General features: G+C 41.1%; 1 protein-coding gene and 1 long non-coding RNA gene across 5 annotated transcripts in view; one reads left to right on the forward strand and one right to left on the reverse strand.

Annotated features, from left to right (window-relative positions):
* Positions 1–251: 251 nt before the first annotated feature.
* Positions 252–19,986, forward strand: LOC139827277 (uncharacterized). The gene is made up of 2 exons (XR_011737739.1): positions 252–1,079; positions 17,876–19,986. It is a non-coding gene; the product is annotated as an uncharacterized lncRNA (long non-coding RNA).
* Positions 19,542–20,323, reverse strand: part of BZW2 (basic leucine zipper and W2 domains 2) — a 57,022-nt gene continuing 56,240 nt past the window's right edge. For all 4 annotated transcript variants that reach the window (XM_065830231.2, XM_065830232.2, XM_071805081.1 and 1 more), the window contains one exon: positions 19,542–19,998. In XM_065830231.2, coding sequence (XP_065686303.1) covers positions 19,970–19,998 — 29 coding nt within the window. In that variant the 3' untranslated portion in view covers positions 19,542–19,969. The remainder of the gene's footprint in view (positions 19,999–20,323) is intronic.

The following is a 20,323-nucleotide window of genomic DNA, read 5'->3' on the forward strand; positions in this document are numbered from 1 at the left end:
ATCAAAAGGAAACATTCAGGGATTTACTTTTCTAGGGCACTTAAGTGTTTGCAGTACTGTTACAGTTTTACCAGCTATTCATCAGTGTATTTACTTCTATTTTTTAAATTTTGAAGAACGGTCACGTTTCCACTGTGATACTACTTACATATTTACATCTGCGTATTTCCTTAGTGTGAGAGTTAAATATTTTTACCTGGAGGTAGTCAAACAAAATTCAATAAGTTCCTACCAGTCGGTACCAAGTTTTTTGTTAACTGTTCTAAATTGGCATGGATGGTGTCCTAGGTCACTGGTAGCTTCCAAAATCCTGTCTCTGCAGTCGCTGTAGGCTGGGCTCACTGTATAATGCTTTATAATAACTACAGCAAACCTACTAACTGTGAGGCACTTCAGCATGTGTGTGTTGCGTGATGGGTGTCCCAAGATACCTTATGTTTTTGCAGGGCTTCACAAAGAGACAAGGAGACAAACATTCTTCCCTTGGGATGTCTGTAAGGGTATGTAGCACAGTAGTTTTACTTCATCAGGGTTTTGTTGCCAGGGAAGAAGTTGTGATGGTCAGTTCCTAGTAAGCAGAGGAAGCTGCATCTGCTTTCTGATGAATTCATGACAATTCTTAATAGGAACTTGTCATCAAAGCAATTTAAGAGGGAAATTCCAAGAGCATTCTGCTTTGTGTAATTTGGCTGGCCTCCGTCTGCTAAGGGAAGTCACAGCAGGCTAATAATCCCTGCCAGCGAGTGAGACAGAAAGAGGCTGAACAGCAGCAGCTTTTGTCCTTGTCTGTCACTCAGATTTATTTTTTTTATGTCTTTTTTTCATGCTCTTTGATATTTTGCCAGACTTCTGCAATTAAATATAACACACATTTTTGTCTCGTGCAATAGCAGACTCATCACTTTTTTACTGGTGTATATCTACCTCTCAGCTGCTAGCCAGGCAACAAATTAAAATTCTCCCATATTTGTGACCACAAATTAAATCTGAATGTTCAACAGCTGCTGAAGCTTTCAGTTTGCTTCTCAACTTAACAGACACAGGCTATCCCTGCTGCTGGAGCTTTGTGAAGTGACAGGGTGAGTGACAAATCTGTTGTGTTTTGGGGATTTTGTGTTTGTTTGTTTTGGGGTGGGCTTTTTTGGGTTGGTTTGTTTGTTTGTTTTTCCTTCCCTCTTGCTAATTAAACTGTCGATGTTCTGGCCTATTTGGCGTATTCGGAATGCAGATTTATTGGCTGGAGCTACTGTCCTTACAGGGCCACACCTCTGATTTTTGGGCCCAAGTCTGGCAGAGTGTAAGCTCAGGACAATCACTTGCTTCAGTGCAATTTTACCAGCTGTTTTAAATTTTGTTGTAAACAGTGGTTTCAGAAGTTTTTGGTGCCCTCTCAATAGGAAGGAGTACCTTGAATGTACACCATTTCCTGAACACAGGAAGCCATCAGCATATCAAATGTTTTTGTTGGATTTTGTTGCAAATGCGCACATCTAAAGTTACTGTACCGTTGTTCCATTGGTTATAGTGCTGAATTATTCAATATTATCACCCACTGCCCTTCTTAGAAGATCTCTTTCACTTTTAATTATTAAAAGGTGTACCTCCACTTTCTTAATTAATGCTGCTGTTTCTTACTAAGGGAACCAGCTCCTACAGCCCTTTGTGGGTGAAAAGTAACTACTACAGGTTTACTTCTTCAGATTCAAGTAGATGGCTAACCATGACTAATGCAACTTGGTTTTTACCCACCTCTGACTGTAAACTGTGGGGCACAGTTCAGCTGATATAAATAATCAGAGGCTTCCATTACCTAAGTGGAGCTGTGTTAAATGTAGCTGGGGTCTAGTTATTTTTTTCCTCTCCCTCCAGTTTTCTTCACCAGTTATAGTACAAACTTGGAATAATATGGTTTAGATATAGAATAATACTTTTGCTGTTACAGCATTTGGCAGTGCTGACTGCTGTAATTTCTGGTAGTGGTCAGGGCTACGTCTGTACTCCTATTCCCTATCAGGCTGCAGAATTTAGTTTAGATTCTGGCTAGAACTAAATTGGCTTAATTCATTTAAAGGGATAGTTACAAAATGTTAGTCATAAAATGGTTGTCTTCCTTTTGGAAGGAAATCCTTCCTTCTCTGTAGGAGAAGTTTATTTGATTTTTTTTTTTCTTTTTAAAGATTATTTTAATAGCTGGTCCAGGTGAGGATCTTAAGTATTTGTTTCCTCACCCTTTGCCTCTGTGGAGGACAAGTTCTGCACTCGCATCTGTGACGTGAATCCAGAGCTGCCAGACATAAGGAAGAGCAGAATGCACCTTTTCCTTTTCTTCCTTCACTTTTTCTGATGCTTATTCTCCGCTTCCTTGCACAGTCTTTGTTCTCCTGCCCGTCTTTGGTGTCTTTCAATGACACTGCTGGCAGCAGGAGCAGCTACAGACAGTGTGAATTAGTCGTTCTTTCATGGGAAACTGCGACGGGGGAAGAGTGCACTGGGCACTTGTGATGCTGCTGACGTGCACGTACAGATGGCACAGAATTCCAGAAGGAAAAGCTCCTGCAAGGCGGGAGGGGAGCAAAAATGTAGAGTTACCGGGGCTCGATGCCAGTGTGCTTCTTACTACACAGAAGAGCTTCAAATGAAGCCGTTTGGATACTTTGCTGTTCATTTCCCTGTGAAGCTCCCATCAGCTGGGGTGGTTTCCAGGAGGTTTTCTGCTGAAACACTCTGAATGCAAACTCAGCTGGTTTACGTTATTACGTGCCTGAAATCTAAAGGGCTGTGTCACTTCTGAGGCACAAATTTGTACTTTGAAGGCTCAAGTGTGTACGAACTTCTCTTAAAGTATATACTATTGTCTTAAAATTCAGACAGTGTGACCTTTTTTCTTACTCTCTGCTATTGTGGAGTGTTTAAAACTTTGTAAGTGAAACATTGTTTGCAGAAATTGATTTTTATCGCTTTATTTTTCCCAGGTTTACAGTGAGCTGTTGACAGCACTTTGAGTAGTTAATTTCATTCTTTGTCTTGTAAAGTAATTTTTCTTCCCCTGTTGTTTGTATGAAGTCTCTCATGCACATCAAAATCAGGGAGGGGAAAAACGGAGTTAAAAAAAGCCAGAAACTTCCAGGGGTAGGAATGCCGCATGCAATCTCTGTACTTGTAATTGTTAGACTTCGATGTGACTTTCTCTCCTTAAATGTATAAGCAAAATACTTGTGATAGCAGGAAAAATAGATATGCATCTAAACGGTATGAACTCCATTGCAAGACAATCAGGTGCGTTAAAAACTGCTAGTTTCATTCAGATTTTATGGAAACTTGGAATGCACCTTGCACGATTTTCTTCTTTGGCTACATTTGTCTTGGTATTTTTGTTTGGTTTGGTGTTATTTTCTAGAAGTCTAGCATTGGTCTTGTTTTCCTTTGAGAGACTATATGAAAACGGCAAATGGCAGTGTTAAAATCAGTAATTCCGTACTTTTTGTTATGATGATGCCAGCATCTAGGGAATTTCTCATTTTCCTTTTATATATGCAAAAAGGTCCTCTGGGATTGTTTTTAAAAGCTTATTGAATCAGCCCTAAAAAACAAGCCAAGCATCTACTGTCTGTCTAAATTGTTTTCAAAGTATTTATTTTATACAGTTGACATTTTTAGATGTTAGTGTTGAGGTGAACAGTTTGGTGGCTGTAGGATCTATGTTATGGTCAACAAAGTCTGTGAAGTAAAATGCTGTTTATAATCTGTGTATGATCAACTGTGTCTGTCCAGTGTTCAGCCATTTCTTGTGGCACTGAAGAGGGAAATCTGAGTAATCTTGGTCACCTGAACCACCTCAGTTATTCAGTGATGTCAATTAGTCACCTTAGTTAATAGTAGTACAGCAGGTAGACTATATGGAGTAAATAAAACATATGCTTAAAATGTTATCTGCAGTAACAATCGCGTTTTTTGTTTTGTTTTGTTTTTTAAAGAGCTAGATTCAGTGCAAATGTCCTCTGGACACACCCCAGTTATTCACTGAATTGTTTTGCAATTAATTCTCTGTGCTGTGGTGTTTGCGTGCCATCATGAATTTCTCTCCACTTCCTGGAACACAATCAGATCCACAGCAGTGCTGTTACGTTCATGACATTTCACTCCAACCTTAAAGAAGCCCTTTCTGGTGCCAAGCAGTAGGAGTAGCTGAGGTAGGTGTAGCTGTCGCGTGGATCCTTGCTGTCTGATGGGTAGACGCACAAAGTAGAGTGGTGGTGTCTCATGTCGATGATCATTATGAGCCAGACACAAGGGTGAGATGATTCTGGCATGCAGAATAATCTTGCCTGTGTTGTTTGGATCGGAAGTTCTTTTGTGCCGGGAAGAAAAAAAAATATACAAAACCGTTCGGCATTTTTATTTATTTTTTTTTTTTTAGTGAAGTGGAGCATTGTAGATTGAGAAAGGGAAATTAGGACAGGAAAAGAGACCTTTTAAGTACAGTGGCTACAGGAACCCACAACTAGGCCAGAAATTAGCTCCTCCAAGAGCACAAAAACATAGCAAATGTTCAGTTTAATAAATCTAACAAGTGGTTACGAATGACTTAGTGATGAAATAACAGTTTGTTCATCTTTGCTCTTGAAAAGACAGATGCTGAATATATTATTTGAGAAACTTTCTAGCCAAAATGGCATTAAGTTCTTGGAATAGCCTGGAAAGTTAAATCACTGCCAAAAAACTACCTAAAAGAGAGATTATTTTGGAGCAAAAGCAGCTACAGGCAAGTGTGAAGCCATTGTTTTGGATGGAGCAGCTGGATGTCCAGCCTCACTTTCTAAACCATTCTTTATAATTCCCAGAGGATCTACTATGCACTGGGTGAAAATAACATTGGAGTGTAACAATAGCATGTCTACTTGTTAATTCAGTTGATACCCATGTCTTTTGAATTGTCCAATGAATAAGGCTTACCAGACAAAAGGCAGACTTGGTGAAGTTTGTTGCTTTTATGTTTATAGATGAGAGGAAACAAAACAAAACAAAGAAATAAGATAGCACCAGGGCACTGACTGTAAAGGAAAAGTGTATTTTGGAGGTCAGCCTTCTAAAAATAGCAAGATGGGCAAATACTCATTTTATGGGTTCAGAAGCTAGTTCTTGGGACTTTCTGATGCTCTTAAAATTAAGAATTCCCTTTTGAACATTTAAAATCCATTCTAAATTAAGCTGATAGAGCACTAGGATGAGGAGAGTTTGTTGCCTCTCATGTATTAAAGAAACAAATAACTGGAGGCTGAAAATAGCAGTATAATGATATTTTGAATAGTAGCACATCAAAGGCTTGACTCAAAGCCCATCCCTTCTGTTTGAAGCCAGGATTTTGGGATGTCCAGAAATGGGCTGGGTTTAGATCAAGTCTGAAAAAGAAAAGGGCTGAAGTCTAGATCCAGGGAGCAAAGTGATTTTATGCTTCCTGCAGCCAAATCTGAATTTGTGCTGTTGGGTACAGGGCATCTGTCTATCTCTCTGTAGAGGTGGATAACTGCTGGGCAGGTGGCCTTTTGGAGACAGGGTTTATCCTACCCTGTTGTAGTGGGGAGTTTATCAGTGCAATGTGCTGGCACCTGATCTGCTGTCACATCTGTTCTTCAGGTCTGAAATAAACCCAGCAAACTGCAACAAATACAAGTTAAGACAGTAACTCTGGGATTAACAAGAAATGTTAATGCCTGTGGACTGACAGTGGGGTGTCAGCAGTGGGAAAATAAATAGTTTTCAAATTAATTACAGTTTTTATTGGTCTTCTGTTACATCTGCTACAGGTTCTCATTACCATCACATCCCAAAGATGCCTTTATCAGGTTCAGGTGGAAACCATCACCACTTGGTTTTGGTTTGAAGGGAAAATTGATACCACCTGCTGAATGCTCTCCCAGGTGATTCTCTGTGAGGCTTTCAAGAAATCCTGAAGTAATCAGGTGTCATATGCTAAGAAGCAGAAATTCAAAGTGTTTACAAGTATGTGAAAGAACAGTAGAGGATGGTCTGAGCAAGATGTTGCACTGTGAAAGTGGGAGGATGGGGAGAAAAGCTGTGCATCATGGAGGAAATCTCAAGCAACAAGTTTGTGGTGAAAGCTGCTTAGCTGTGCTTGTCACCAGGTCTGTCTGTTGGCTGTGTTGCTGCTCATGCTGTGCATGTGAGCTTTCTGACAAGGTGTGTTGTGCCTGTCACAGAACCACAGGTTGCAAGGGGCTCCTGGGTGTCATCTGATCCAACCTGCTGCTCAAAAGTAAGCCAACTTCTGGGCCAAAGCAGTTTGCGTAGGGACGCATCTAGGCAGATTTTGAACATCTCTGAGGATGGAGTGCCACAAACTGCTGGGCAACTTGTTCTACTGCTTGAGTACTCTCATGCTGAAAACTTTACCCATGTGGTCATTGCCTTGTTCTTTGCCCTTGAGAAGAGTGTTTTTGTCCTTGCTCTGACTCCTTCTAGAGAGTGGAAGAATGCAGTCAGATCTGCCCCCAGCCTTCTTTCATCTAGGTTAAATAAACCCAGTTCCATTGTCATTCCTATGTCATTTGTTCAGGAGCTAGAGTGTCCTTTTTGACCTGTGACATCATGAGCTGGTATTTTCCTTTGACTCCCTGCTCAGGTGGAATAGATCACTTGTGAGAGAATGGAGATGACAGGTCCAAACCAGCAATCTGCAGGTGAAAGGAATTCACAGGGAGAAGAGAAAGAATGTCAGATTTTTGTGTATCTGGTGTTTCTTTCCATGTTTTCTGTGAAGCACAGTCAGTATGCTCACCCTGCTCCATTGGCATGGCTTATATGTGCTGAAGTTAGCTGCTGTGGTCCTGTGATGATGTGAGAGTCTTTTGGAAATGAAGAACTAGGCTGTGAACAAAACCTTGAAAACATGAGCAGTAAATGGCTCAAAATTCCAAAGGTAGATTTGAAGAACCTGATTCCTTTCCTAATATCAAATCTTAAATCAGAGTTGTAACTAATTTAGACACCTGATGTATATTTCGAAGCAGTTGGTTCAATAATAATGCTCTGTGCCTCTCTAGCAATTCATCTTTCTTTACAATATCTCATTATTACAACAGCCTAGCTTCTTTTCTGGCAAAGAGAATACCTATAGCCATAGGCTAAAAGTAATGTGAATGCAGTACTTTTGAGCATGCATGAGGAGCATATAGAAAAAGCTATGACTCTTTCCTCTGGCTAGGAAAACAGTCTTCCACTGCCAGCCAGTTCTGCTGCATCACCACTAGCGTCTGTGCACAAGCTGGCGATAAACTAGGAAGCAGTTTCCTCATTCGGTCTTTTCCCTTGAAAGTCCTGAAAGAGTTTTGAGCCCTTGCATAGAAATGTAAAGCAACATGAGTGCTCAGAGTATGGTCATCTGTGGGCACAGCTCTTTATTTTCCAGTAGTCTTCTTGCAAGCAGATGCCACTCACCGTGGAATATGTACCTAGTAACTACAAAATAGAAGAAACAAACCTTTTTTGTTGTTAATACTTGGAGTGTTGGGTGATATCCTGTTGTGGTTCAACCCCAGCTGGAACTAAGCACCACACAACTGCTTGTTCAGTCCCCCATGGTGAGGTGGGGGAGAGAATCAGAAAAGTGAGAAAACTCATGGATTGAGATAAAGGCAGTTTAATAACTAAAGCAAAAACCACACATGCAAGCAAAGCAAAACGAGGATTAATTCATTATGTCCCATTGGCAGGCGAGTGTTCAGCCATCTCCAGGAACACAGGGCTCCATTGTGTAATGATTACTTGGGAAGACACCATCACTCTGAACATCTCCACTTCCTTCTTCTCCCAGCTTTATATACTGAGCATGACATCATATGGTGTGGAATATCTCTTTGGTCAGTTGGACTCAGCTGTCCCAGCTGTGTCTCCTCCCAACCTTTTGTGCACTCCCCACCTTCTCATTGTAAGGCCAGCATGAGAAGCTGAAAAATCCTTAACTGCTCATCGCAACCAAAACATCAGTGTTTTATCAATATTTTTCTCACACTAAATCCAAAGAACAGCACCATACCAGCCACTAAAAGAAAGCTATCTCAGCTGAAACCAGGACATATCCAGGGGTTGTCAGTGAAACCCTAAAGTCTTGTGCTTATTCAGAACTTAGTGCTTTGCTCTTGACCTGTACATCCAGCTCCAGCACAGTAGCAGACATATCACTGTGAAAATCAGCCTGTTTGTCTTGATATGAGGTGTGTTTCTGACTTTATGCAGGCTAAGCGTTTAAACTTCAGATTTTATCCTACAGGTTAGTTACTTATCAAGTCTGCTGTCAGTGCTTTCTGCTATCAGTGACCAAACATCTGTGTTAGGGACATAACACAAGCTGATGGTCACATACTGATACCTGCAATAAGCAAGTAATCCCTTTAGCACACAGGAATTTTCTGTCGGTTGAATTTACTTGGTACAATTTTCCTAAAAGAAAGAGGTGGTAGGGCATGGCTTATATTTCACCCAAGTCTCTTCTCAGAGTCCCAAGACTTGCCTCTTTCTGTTGTCGGGCTTGCCAGCATGCAGTCCTAATTTAGGGTTTGCCCGTTTGGAGCTATGGTTTTTCATGTTTCTAGTTGTTGCTGATCAAGACAGCTATTGGTCAAAAATGGTACGAATTGGCCAGTATTAACTTTGGTTTGTTCATTTTTTCTATGCAGTTGCTTTTTTCTTTACACATTCAAAGAGAAGAGTGTTCTGCCAGTGTGCTAATACAGTTTCCATTTAATTATGCACTTTCACATGGGTCAAGAACCCTTGTGCAAGAGAGTTAGAGAAGCAAACAGGAACAGAATGAAGGAAGGAAGGAAACAGTGGGGTTTATGTTGTTCTATTTTCTTTCTTCTCTTTTTTTTTTTTTTTTTTTAAGTAAAGTAGTGAATAATCACCAAATGAGGGAAAGTTTGCCATGACTGTGCTTCACAGAAAGTACACTGAATTCCAAGGAAAGGTAAAGGTAAATCTAAACTTAATTCTGCAGAGATTTTTAAATGATTGTGGATTTTCAAGTTAAAAATTAGTTTACTTCCCAGTATGAGCTGGAATATGTTTTTTACACCATCTTGTGCTTTATTTCCACCTCCTGTCACCACAGGAGCAGTTTTTCTTCTAGAAGGGTGTTGAAGCTTGATGGCACTGTTTCCCTGGAGCAGCCCAAGTCACAGCAGCTCACAGTGCGCTTGGTGCTGCCACTGAGACACAGCAGCTGACAAAGCAATAACTGAGATGCAGCTGAAAAACAAGGCTGTGTCAGCAGTACCAAACCATTTTAAATATGAACCTATCTTTTAAAGGATCCAGCCTTACACAAAGATGATATACTCAAAATAAAATGCTTTTGAAGGCTGCTTTTCCCCAGGAAATATTTCATGTAATTTAGGTTGAGCGAGCAATCTGTCATATTGGGAGCAGGCAGATCTGGAGCATTGACCACCTACAAGTCCACTGTGGTGCTTCTTTGCAGCTGTTTGGTGCGATTGTTGACATGAGTGATAATAGATATTATGTCTGTTAGCTAGTACAAGTGATATTATGATAGAATCAGGCCAGCAGAAGCCAGGTAGGCTTTATGGCCCCCTCCTTGTCAGCAGCAGGGCAGTGTTTGTTTCCAGCCTCAATTTTGACTGTTGGTGCTTAGAAGTGTTTTTCTGAGATGACCAGCAGGAGTGGGACCCCGGTCTCTCTCATCTGCTTCTCATGGCTATATCTGTGTTGGGGCTGAAACTCCATCACTTCATGCCCATAAGTGTCACTTGTGCAGTATTTTTAGGTATCTTGATGTCTGCCTTGAGTGTTGTCTCCATCTCTGAGGCAAAGGACAGGAAGGTCACAAGTCTGACACAACAAAGCAGAAGATCCCTCAGAAGTACAGGGTTTACTCCAAACACTGGGTAAATGCTGCAGAAACTGCTAAGGCAGTTCTTTTAAATGGTATGCTTCTTTTGTTTGACTTTCCTGTGTCAAAGGCATGTGCCATACACTAATCAAATGCTGTAGGCACCTCTGCATTTGGGCAGTAGGGCATATTTGATATTTTTATTCAATCATACTGTTTTGTTTTTCCCCACAGTGCTTTATCAGATCTGTTTAATATTATTTTACTGAGTTGGCTGATTTCTGGCTTTTTGTTTGCCTTTGAAGAAGAATGTATTTCTGCACATTACAGGGTAGCACAGCAGTGAAAGGTGGCTGGAGAGAGGTAGGTCAGTAACATAATTATACTCCCTTCAAATACCTTCTCCAAAACTGGATGGAGTTTCTGGTTCTGATGCCTGCATCTTGGGGGAATATATGGATTTTCCAACATTTCCATTTTATGGCATGGAGTAAGAACCCTTGTAAATTCTATAATATCTCCAGGTTCCAGATATTTTAAGTGACTGCTTGTGAGAACAGTTAGCATGAATTTCATAATGGAAACAAAATTCCAGCTTAAATGTCATCTACAGCATGGTTCAGACCCTCTCACTGTCTCAGGACTTGAACTGGCAGGTTGTTGCTCTGCCGTCACTCTCATTTATGTTTGTAGAAGGCACTGCGTTTGTGCTTTTCCTCTAGTTTATTTTTACGTTCCCATCTATACTATTAAAGCTGTCCCTAGTGGCTTCTTCCCTTGATATGGGGAGAAGCTGCCCTCCTTTTTATTCCTCTCTGAGGATTAGAAGACTATACTTATCCTCTGTGCCTTTTTCATGTTAAAAATTAAGGGTTGCTTTGAAACATCAGCACCACCGTGTGTTCCTGTTCAGTCAGTTGTCTGTATCTGCTTACAGCTTTCAAACTCTCCCAGAGTCTGTGGAAACCAGTTGCTTTAGGACTTCTTTAGTAGATATATTCATATATCATTGGTTTATCCACGCTGATTCTTCTTGCCTACGTCTGATTCTTGGATGTCATCGGTCCTACTCAAGCCTAGTGACGTCTAAAGGTGTTTGCACCCAGGCAGAGCGTAAACAAGTGACCATTTGATTTTCTAGTCTTCGAAGGGAGGAGTGTGTTATCTAAGTTTAAATCATCCAGATGTGTGCGTTTATCATTTGAGCTGCATTTTGGCCTTAGAATTCTTCAGTTAAGGGTGCACCATCAGCTGCTGTTTCAGGAAGGTTTCTTTAAAAAAAAAAGTCATTTCAGTTGCTGTGACACACTAAATTATAGCAAATATAATGACATAATGCTACATAAACCACTAAACCTTAACCAGTTGTTATGAAACTATTAAAACTCACCCACACAAACAAAAATAAGAGAACAGATAAAGGAAACTATGGGTGTGAATATGCACACAATCTAGTTGAAAGCTGAAATAAAAGGAGAGAAAGGGAAACAAAGCGATCTCTGCTGAATGTAACAGGGACCTGAGTGTGACTGGAAGAGCAGCAGCATGGAGGGAGCGCTACAGATGTGCTCTTCGGGGCAGAAGTAACAGCACGTGACCTTGATTTCTGCAGTTATTCTGAATTATTTTTCTGTCCTGCTTTTTGTATCCCGTACTTCTGTTGGGACTAGTACTGAATACTCCTCCTCTCCCTCTGTCTTTGTGGTGTTTCCAGGTGCTGACAAGCTACTGGCCCGTTTGGGATCTCCAGAGACTGTGTCCCTACAAATCTGGCTGCTGTGATTATTTCGGGTCTCAAAGCAGTTTTCCCTGAGGACCAGAGGAACTGTGCCAGCAGATGTGGTTCGTGCACTCTGCGCAGGCTGGGGGGGCACCATTGGTGGTCTGAAACCCCTGTGGAATTGGGGATCCCCCTGCCTTCCCTGAGGCAAGGGGCTGCGGGAGATGCTGCTGCACAGGGGTTCAGCAGCAGCGGTGCGGGAGGGCAGATGTGTCTGATTGCAGCGCCAGAAGCTGAGCTGAGGATGATAAAATGTTTTCCCGGCCTTTTTGGAAATCTAGGCCAAGCTGTGAAGGAGAGGGAGGTGAGATACCATGTTAAGTGAGAGATGATCTGTCTCGGGGCAGAAGATGTTTCTGTGTTGGATTTATTTAATTATGTGTGTTTTGTGAGAGGAGAGAGTTCAGGATGTTCTCAGCTGGGTGCAGGGTGAGCCTTAATGGTTTCTTGTGGAAGAGTTTTACAGGTTCAGAGGTTTCTGGATTCACTAATGTCTTACGCTCAATGCAAAATGCAGGAAATATGAAGTCTGTGGTAGCGAGAAGAAATATAACATGATTTCTGTTAATCCCAAAATCCCACTGCCTCAATAAAACCACAGAAATAGTGTTTCTACAGGGTGTTTCAAAAAGATAGACTCAATTTGACATCACTATATCTTTGAAATTGGGTCCATCTTTTTGAAACACCCTGAATATTCAGAAGGTGAGAAAAGTGTGATCTTCCAGGTCTGTCCATATACTGCTTCCATCTCTTGATGCAAGAGAAATCTCTGGTTGTGGCAGTGTAGTTTCATCTCCAGGCTCTTTCAGAAGATGTCTTTGCATTGGCATTATCCCAGGGCCCTGGATCGTAGGGACGGACAGGGATGGGTATGCAGCCACATGGTAAATACCATTTTTTTTCCCCAATTAGTGTAGTGCTGTCCGTGGCCCTCGAGTGAAAGTGGCAAAGTCTAATCTCCTATATTTGAACTTCCTTAGGTCATCGACACAGTGAAAGAGATTCTGTGGCGTATTTTAACCTTTTCTTCCACTGACATGTCCTATTTATTCCACAAACTATAAATTATCTGCCTGCCCACTTCCCTTTAGAGTATCCTTCAGTATCACAAATACCATCTATTTCCTCTTGGGTGGCCTTGTTGATACAAATCTAACTAAATTTTAGAGCAGTTCTCAATTGGTTTTTATTTTTTCGAGGCTGCTGGACCTGGACAAGGACCAATTTACTTGAAAGCTTATTGATTTTTTTTCCCAGCTAGACTAGTAGGTCTAATAACATAGGTCTGCCTACAAACCTTATTTTGGTCATATGCTTGGATCCTTGGGAACAATACTAGTTTGTTATTTCTTCTGGCATAATTTATGGCTGTCAGCATTATGCAAATATCCCAGCAATAACTAGTAATGATATGGAGGGAGTTGTGTTGGCCTGTCAGCAATGTTCCTAAACTTCATCAGGGAAAAATAAACAGAAAATTCTCAGGCAACTGATGTGCTGGGAGAGACTGCAATGCAGATGCATTTTATCGTTATGAAGTTGCCATGATACACAGATTTGTTCATGATGGGTCAAATCTTTCTCTTTTTATTCCTGTGTGTTCCTAAATCAGAGAAATTTGGTGTTCAGGAGAGTTCCAGAGCAGTTTGCAGTTACCCTGCAGTCCCACGGGTTGAAGAGTACAGACACTCGGGTCTTGTAACGCCATCAACACAAGTGCCAGTGATGAGTGTAGGAGGCAGTGGCAATCATTAACGTTGAACTGTTAAATGAGACACTTGGACTGAGGTAATTGAGTTTCTGGCAGCCTGAAGCCATGGGAGCGACAGATCCAAGTACCAAAATGTTACTCGTCAGTCTGCAGCTGTGTCATATTAGGAGTTCAGCACTGGCCTCTTTCCTCATGCTGACTGGGAGATGATGGTAGATCTTGGCGTATACAGTCCACCAACGCCTCTTCAGTGTGTGCGTAGGGGACATGTCCCGCATGTCTGCAAAACGGAGCCATCCGTGTGGTCCTGCTCAGTGACAGCTGAGACTGACAAGTGCATTTCTTTCTTGCCTCTTGTGGGAGAGGTGGCAGGGAAGCAAGCACGTACTCCTCACTCTCCTTGTCTGCATTGCCTCTGACTGGTACTAAGGATACTGCTCTCTCAGCATGGACCCGGTGCCCCAGGGCAGCAGCAGGGAGGTGAGTCTCCAACCTCCACAGCTCCCACCCAAGCTCCTGAGGTCCCTCATAAGCTCAGGACTTTCCTGTTACAGCATAATGTGAGTAAACTGGAGAGGAGAAACCCAGAAGGGTCTGAGCATCTGAATGCCCTGTCAGTGCGTGGTGTGACAGGAGCTACCAGGCCTGCTGTGGGAGGAAACCATGGCCGCCATCGTGCCAGTAATCAGATTTCTGCTGGGAAGAAATAGCAAGTGAGCCGGTCATCTGTGCCAAGGGCCAAACACAGATTACACACACAGCCTGGCGGTGCTCGCCTGCCTGAGTCACGAGTCATGTCTTCTGCAGGTGACGGCATTACTTGCCTGCCCCGGATTTGTTTCTGTTGACGTGAAGGTGCAAAGGGGCATGTTGCTGGTAAGGAACAGAGGATCATTTTTGCTTTAATATCGCAGCACAAAACAAAGACCATGATGAGGAAGCAGAAGCTGACCCCGAAGGGATGCTTTTTCCCTCCTCCATTTTGTAGCTGGGACATTTGCTGCAAAATCAGAAAATGTGTCTTTTTTTTTTTTTTTTGGAAAGGATATACTTATGTAATTTGACCTAATTTTGGTTCTTAATAACCAACGCAGCTCAGCCAGCACTCAATGGTTGGCTGCAATGAACCCATGTAATACTATTTGTGGTTCTTTTTGAGGGCAGACCAGTTTGTCTTAGCCCACAAGCCTTATTTTAAATAATCAGAAGCCCCATTTTTAAGTGCAAATGTAATTTTAAAGGTAGTTATTCTTGCCCATGAACATGATGGGAACTTAATGCTGAGCCTTTAAGGTACCAGAGGAAGCACGTTACAATTACCAGGCAGTTTACTAGTGCTGCAGAAAGGCGTGTTTGAGAGTGATGGGTTTTGTTCTTTTCCATGTGTTGTTTGGACAAACTCAGCAAGGCTGAATTATCATGTGCCCTATGTCTGTCACCACTCCAGGCCTGAACCTGCTGGTTTGAAAAGTTCACCTTTAGAGCAAACAGAAACCAGAGTTCATCAACCCCACACCCTTACATCACTGAGAGTAAGGGATGGGGCCACATTTTCTTGCTGTCTTTGCTCCTCTCGAAGTGCTGCTCTGTCATTGCTCAAGTGCACAAGCTGTCCTGAAATAAAGTTGTGCTGCTCAAATACAAGAAGCTAATACACTTGCTTCATGCTGTACACACACACACATTTGAGTTCTTGTTTGATGCTGCCTCGTGCCTTTAAATGGATTAGTGGGGGAAGTTTTTAAAAACTTGAGAAAATGTCACTTGCATCATTACCTGGCTCCCCCATCAAGGGTTCAAGAAGCAAAAGGATTTTGGTGTTTTCAGACAAAATATTTTATAATTGTATGGTATTTAAGAAAAAAAAATACATAGGTTTTGTGAAAATGACAAAAACCATGGGAGCTAGCTAATATGAATGCAGGGGAGTGGGAAAAGCCAAACTTCTGTGTTGTCAAGGACTGTATGTGGCTTAGCGATGCTATTAGTGAGCGCTGCCTGCGTAGTACTGGGAGGCTGGAGAGGTTCTGTTGTAGCACTGTTTAGCGTAGTTCATGCTTTTCGTATTTTACCACTTCCCTGTATTTGTACTGAAGCCTGTTAACCCCTTCGGCCTGCTCTCAGGAGTTGGAAAATGATGAGGCAAGTTCCTTGCCTGTTGCTGTTCATGTGCCCAACTCTCCATTTTATGCCAAACAACAGGTATGAAGTGTTGGGTACCTAAAAGTCCTACCCAAGAGCGTGGAAAGGTGGGTCACAGGAGAACCCACTACCTTGTATCTCATAATGAAGACTAGGAGCCCTTCTGGAAGGTGTTTCTCATTTCCCAAAAAGAAGTGGTAAAAGTAGAAGCTTCTCCTGTGCACATGTGCATCCATATGGCAGGGTTTGCCCTGGGCCATGACTGGCTTTCCAAGGCATTCCTACCTTATAAAGTTGTTAAGAAAATGGATGTCTTGAGTTAGGCTTGAGATTAGATTTGACCTTTTCACAGATTTTTTTAAAAGACTTTGCATCTCGTAATGCAAAAAGCTGCAGAGGTAAAGCAATGCATAGCTTAGAGGTATTAAAAGGAATCTAAATTTTAATAGCTAGATGATTGTGTGTGTTTTCTTAAAGCAGTTGCCCAGACATTACTTAGAGCACAGGAAGGAGAAGGCTGAATCACTGGTTTGTCTGCTTGTCACCTCAGGTACTAGGTACAGAGTAGGGTAAATTCCAGGTAAGTGATTGCATTTCAGGCTAAAAGCATCTATAAAAAATGCTTCAGAATCCCAGTGTTCCATGTTTTCTGAATATTTTTATTAAAAATAAACTAAGTAACTAATACTCGCAATGAAACTAAAATATATTCCAAAAGTTTTGAAGTTAGAAATTAGATTACTCACTTAGAAAGAACTTCTCTTGTGGACTGAAACTGAGTTGTAGTCAAAATATTCTGTGTCTAATTATGTTCCCTTTAGTATCGGTTGAATCACCATCCCTAGGGGTGTTTAAAAGACACATAGATGCGGTTCTTAGGGACACGGTTTAGTGCCAGTGTTCTTGGCTGGACTTGATCTTGAGGATCTCTTCCAACCAAAATGATTCTATGATTCTATTACACACATCTTGTAGTAGTGCAGTAACTTTCTCACATGTGAACATTTTAAACAGCTTTATTCAAGAATAATTTTACATTTTATAGAATTTTATTTATGTATTTAAATATATTTAAAGTCACGTGATTCTAAATATGTATTATATTTTGCAATATTATGTTATTTATATTAAGTATACTATAGTAAGCATCTTAATATATTATTTAGAATTAAAACTAATGTTCAAAAATAGTTTTCCATTTTTAAATCTGTTTTGACAGCAGCATGAATGGACAGGGCCCTAATTATAAAGAAGTCAGTACTAGAGCTCAAGGTTCTTTGTTGAGTGAACACATTAATGAGTTCACCCATATCTCCTGTGTTCTGAAATTTTTAACATTAAGAGTAACTAACCCCACTTTGCATGAGGCCCTACATGCTTAGACATGCCGGCAATGCAATTATCCACTACAAGCAGCAAGAAATTGGGACTGTAGTAATAGCTTTCAGATTTCTAACCAGTGCTTTAACCGAGGGGCCTGTAAATCCAAACTCACTGCTGCATGCCAAGGACTGTGCGATCCCTCTCCTGGAGAGCACCTGCCTGCCAGAAGAATGTTTTACAGCAATATAAATGGAGGTCAGTTAATGCCTCCACTTGATTTCAGAAGGGCGAGGTCAGGAGGGAAGAGTCACCTTCAAATTCAATAATTCACATTTTAAAGTGCATTCTATTGCAATTTATTGTTCAGTAAGAGATACGTGTACAGTTCTGACATTTAGATTCCACTGATGGAATATATTATGTGAAACATATTTTCTATGAAGTATATTTTTATAACACAACTCACTCCAGATTTGAATTACATATTTAGCATTGACTGTAACTTTCATTTCTTTGGCAGAGAAACACTAATTCAAGTGTTGTGTTAAAGAAATGCTTTGGGCTGGGGACGTTTTTAACTGAAATGAAGATGGTGTGAAGTCTTCCAGGGAAGGGTACTTCACCTGAAGGGACTCACATCAAAAGCACTGCCCAGCTTCTAAACCACAGGCTGATTGCAAAGCCTGAGCGTTACATGCATTTGTACTGAAATTCAGCCTGATTCGGACCAGGTCTCTGTGTATTCATACTGCTACCTAGTTTAGTTTCTGGCATATATTCAGGTTAAAATACACAGGTGTGTGAGAAGTCTCCATCTGAATGGATCTCAAAGGAAAATTCCTGAAAACTAGAATCAGAAACACTTACTGCTTCAGCAAAGTACCAGGTTCTTTTGCTGGGTGAGGGCAAGTAGAGAGGGGTTTTCAGGAGCTAAACACAAGACGTGATACGAACACAGACAATGTTGGGTTTTGGGAGTTGCGTGACTGAAAATTGGACAACTCCTGTCAGTCCAGAATGTGACTTCTCACCCTGCTCCAAATCACAGGTCTCAGCATCACCAGCAGCCTCATCCTAAAAACACCCGTTTCTCTCCAACGCAAGTATAAAGAGAGCCTGGGACAACCATGTGAGTGATGAGCGCCTGGCTTGCAGGTACCTGAGCTTCAGTGAAGTGGTCCCCACAAGGGGGCTTTGCTTGTACCCGCTGCACGCCAAGGGCACAGCTGCAGCCAGCACCCCAGACTTGCTGCTTTTTGCCACTGCGTGCCAGCTGCTGCCGGTGGTTTTTCTCTCCAGAAGTCTCACCGCAAGTACATCTCGTGGTGTCCTCTGCACGTTATTCTAGATTGGCACCTTTGAAATCAGTCCAAGTTTTAGATTATATGGAAAAGCAGTTTTACATGCATCCAACTGAATATTCGTTAGTACCTTAGAAAAGCACGATTTTGAATTTTAGATGTTTCTAATGATAGTGGCTCTGTATCAGTAACAACTCTCTGCTACCACTTCACAGATGCAGAGTTTGCGAGCAGAAGGCCCCAGATCAGTAGTGCCTGAAAAAATGCGTTTTCTGTAGTAAAAAACACTGAAATGGAAAGCATGCAGCTAATGCATCAATTGTGCTTTTTAATATGACTGTCTTACTGTCTCCACGTTACTGGAAATATTCACATTACATATTTCTCCTTTCAAGGATCAATACCTGTTACAAAAGTAAATGCTGTTATAGATGGAGAGCTGGAAAGCAACAGCACTTGATTTTCACTTGTTCTTTGCTGTTGTCAGTAAAGCTAGATACCGAGACAAGACTTTTATAACCATATGATGTGTGGTCTGCATGAAGTGTTGACTTTTCCGTAGAAAAAAATCTATAATACCCATTAGCTTATTGGTTCTTAGTGACAAAATACACCACTTCATTAGTTAATGATACTGTTTCATGCTTTTTCTCCTGTAAGGATACAGGCCTCTCTTTTCTAAACCTTACTAATCCAACTACTCAGTTATCATGTGGCTTTAACTCTGTTTAAAGGGAAGGATGCAGAGTGTTAAGTAACACATTCTTAAAGAAAAGATTGTTAAAAAGAAGACTCTGAGCTTGAGTTTGAGCCTTGTGTACACGTACAAACCTTTGCATCGGGTCTGCGCAACATCCTAACCAGGTCGCAGGCGATGGAATTGTAAGTGGCACCAATCAAGGCACAAGGTGAATTTTAAATTATGTAGGACGGGGCTTGAAAAGATTGTATATTAATTTACCTATTTCAGTCAAATATCTGTTTGTAACAACACACTGATGTAAATAAATTCCAGATTTCACATGTAATAACGTCTAGTCATACATGTTTTGAAGCCAGTGCTTCTAAGATGAGATGCTCCTACTTGCAAAATTCAGCCATCACCAATAACTGAGTGGCCTGAACTGAGAACAGTGTATTACTCCTCATTTGCATAAATTTTGTACCTGCGAAATTAGGACTCTGCAGAGTTTTCTTTGAATTAATTAATGGAATGAATCAACATTTGCTATGGAATCTGTCCAAAGTTATGTGAAAATACGGGAATAGACAGTGATCCCAATTAGCTGTGAATGCTGATTTTGTGACAAGTATGAAAACAGACTCTTGACATTCTTGTAAATTTTAACTTGAAGAATCATAAAAACTTTGGCAAACCCAATTTAGAAAACATACACACTAACACCAGAAAACTAAGATATAAAAGCCATTTATTCAAAAAAATGTGGTGGTGTCAAATCACGTACACAAGCCAATATTGAGCTACAAACACAGACCAAACAGTTCTATAAACAGAAACCGGAGTGTTCATATACCATAGTACCTGAAAAAGACTGTTAATAAAAAGGAGTCCATAAGTATTTCATTTCACTTTTCCTATATGGCTCCTTGCTGAATGTCTTTGCCTAAGTTAGTGTACAATGAGCCAGAGGTAGAGTCCCAAGTAAAATATCTAATGCCTCAGGGCTCCATTAAAAACCTTTATTCTTCTAAACAAAAGGAAAGCCTAGCCTATAGTTTTCTGTATGACACTGAAGTAAAGCCTCTTTGCTTGAACAGTACGGCATTCCCAAGCGCATTTGGCATTAACCTAGATTGAGACTGTGCTTTGTTGAACCGTCTCAGTTCTCCTCCCCTTCAGACTCCGACTCTAGAAGAGAACAAAGTAAAACACTTCACGTAGGTTGCACAAGGACAGTGATGTAATTCAATACAAATAAGGAGATATCCTTCCAAAATTCAAATTAAAATTCTCTTCACACCTAGTACTTCCTAGGAAAGGTTGCCAGATGAAACAGATTAAGCCAGAAAGAAACGCGCAGCTGCAGAAGACACATATCTACTCTGGGCCCTCCACAGTGGAGATCTTCGTTTACAGATCTGTCACTAGAGTTTTAACCAGACCACTGTGAATTATTCTGGTCCACATCCGCAGAGCCATGCAATGCGTATCTGACCCAAGTTTAATAAAGGAT

Source organism: Patagioenas fasciata, chromosome 2 (genome assembly GCF_037038585.1).
Source record: "Patagioenas fasciata isolate bPatFas1 chromosome 2, bPatFas1.hap1, whole genome shotgun sequence".
NCBI classification, from domain to species: domain Eukaryota; kingdom Metazoa; phylum Chordata; class Aves; order Columbiformes; family Columbidae; genus Patagioenas; species Patagioenas fasciata.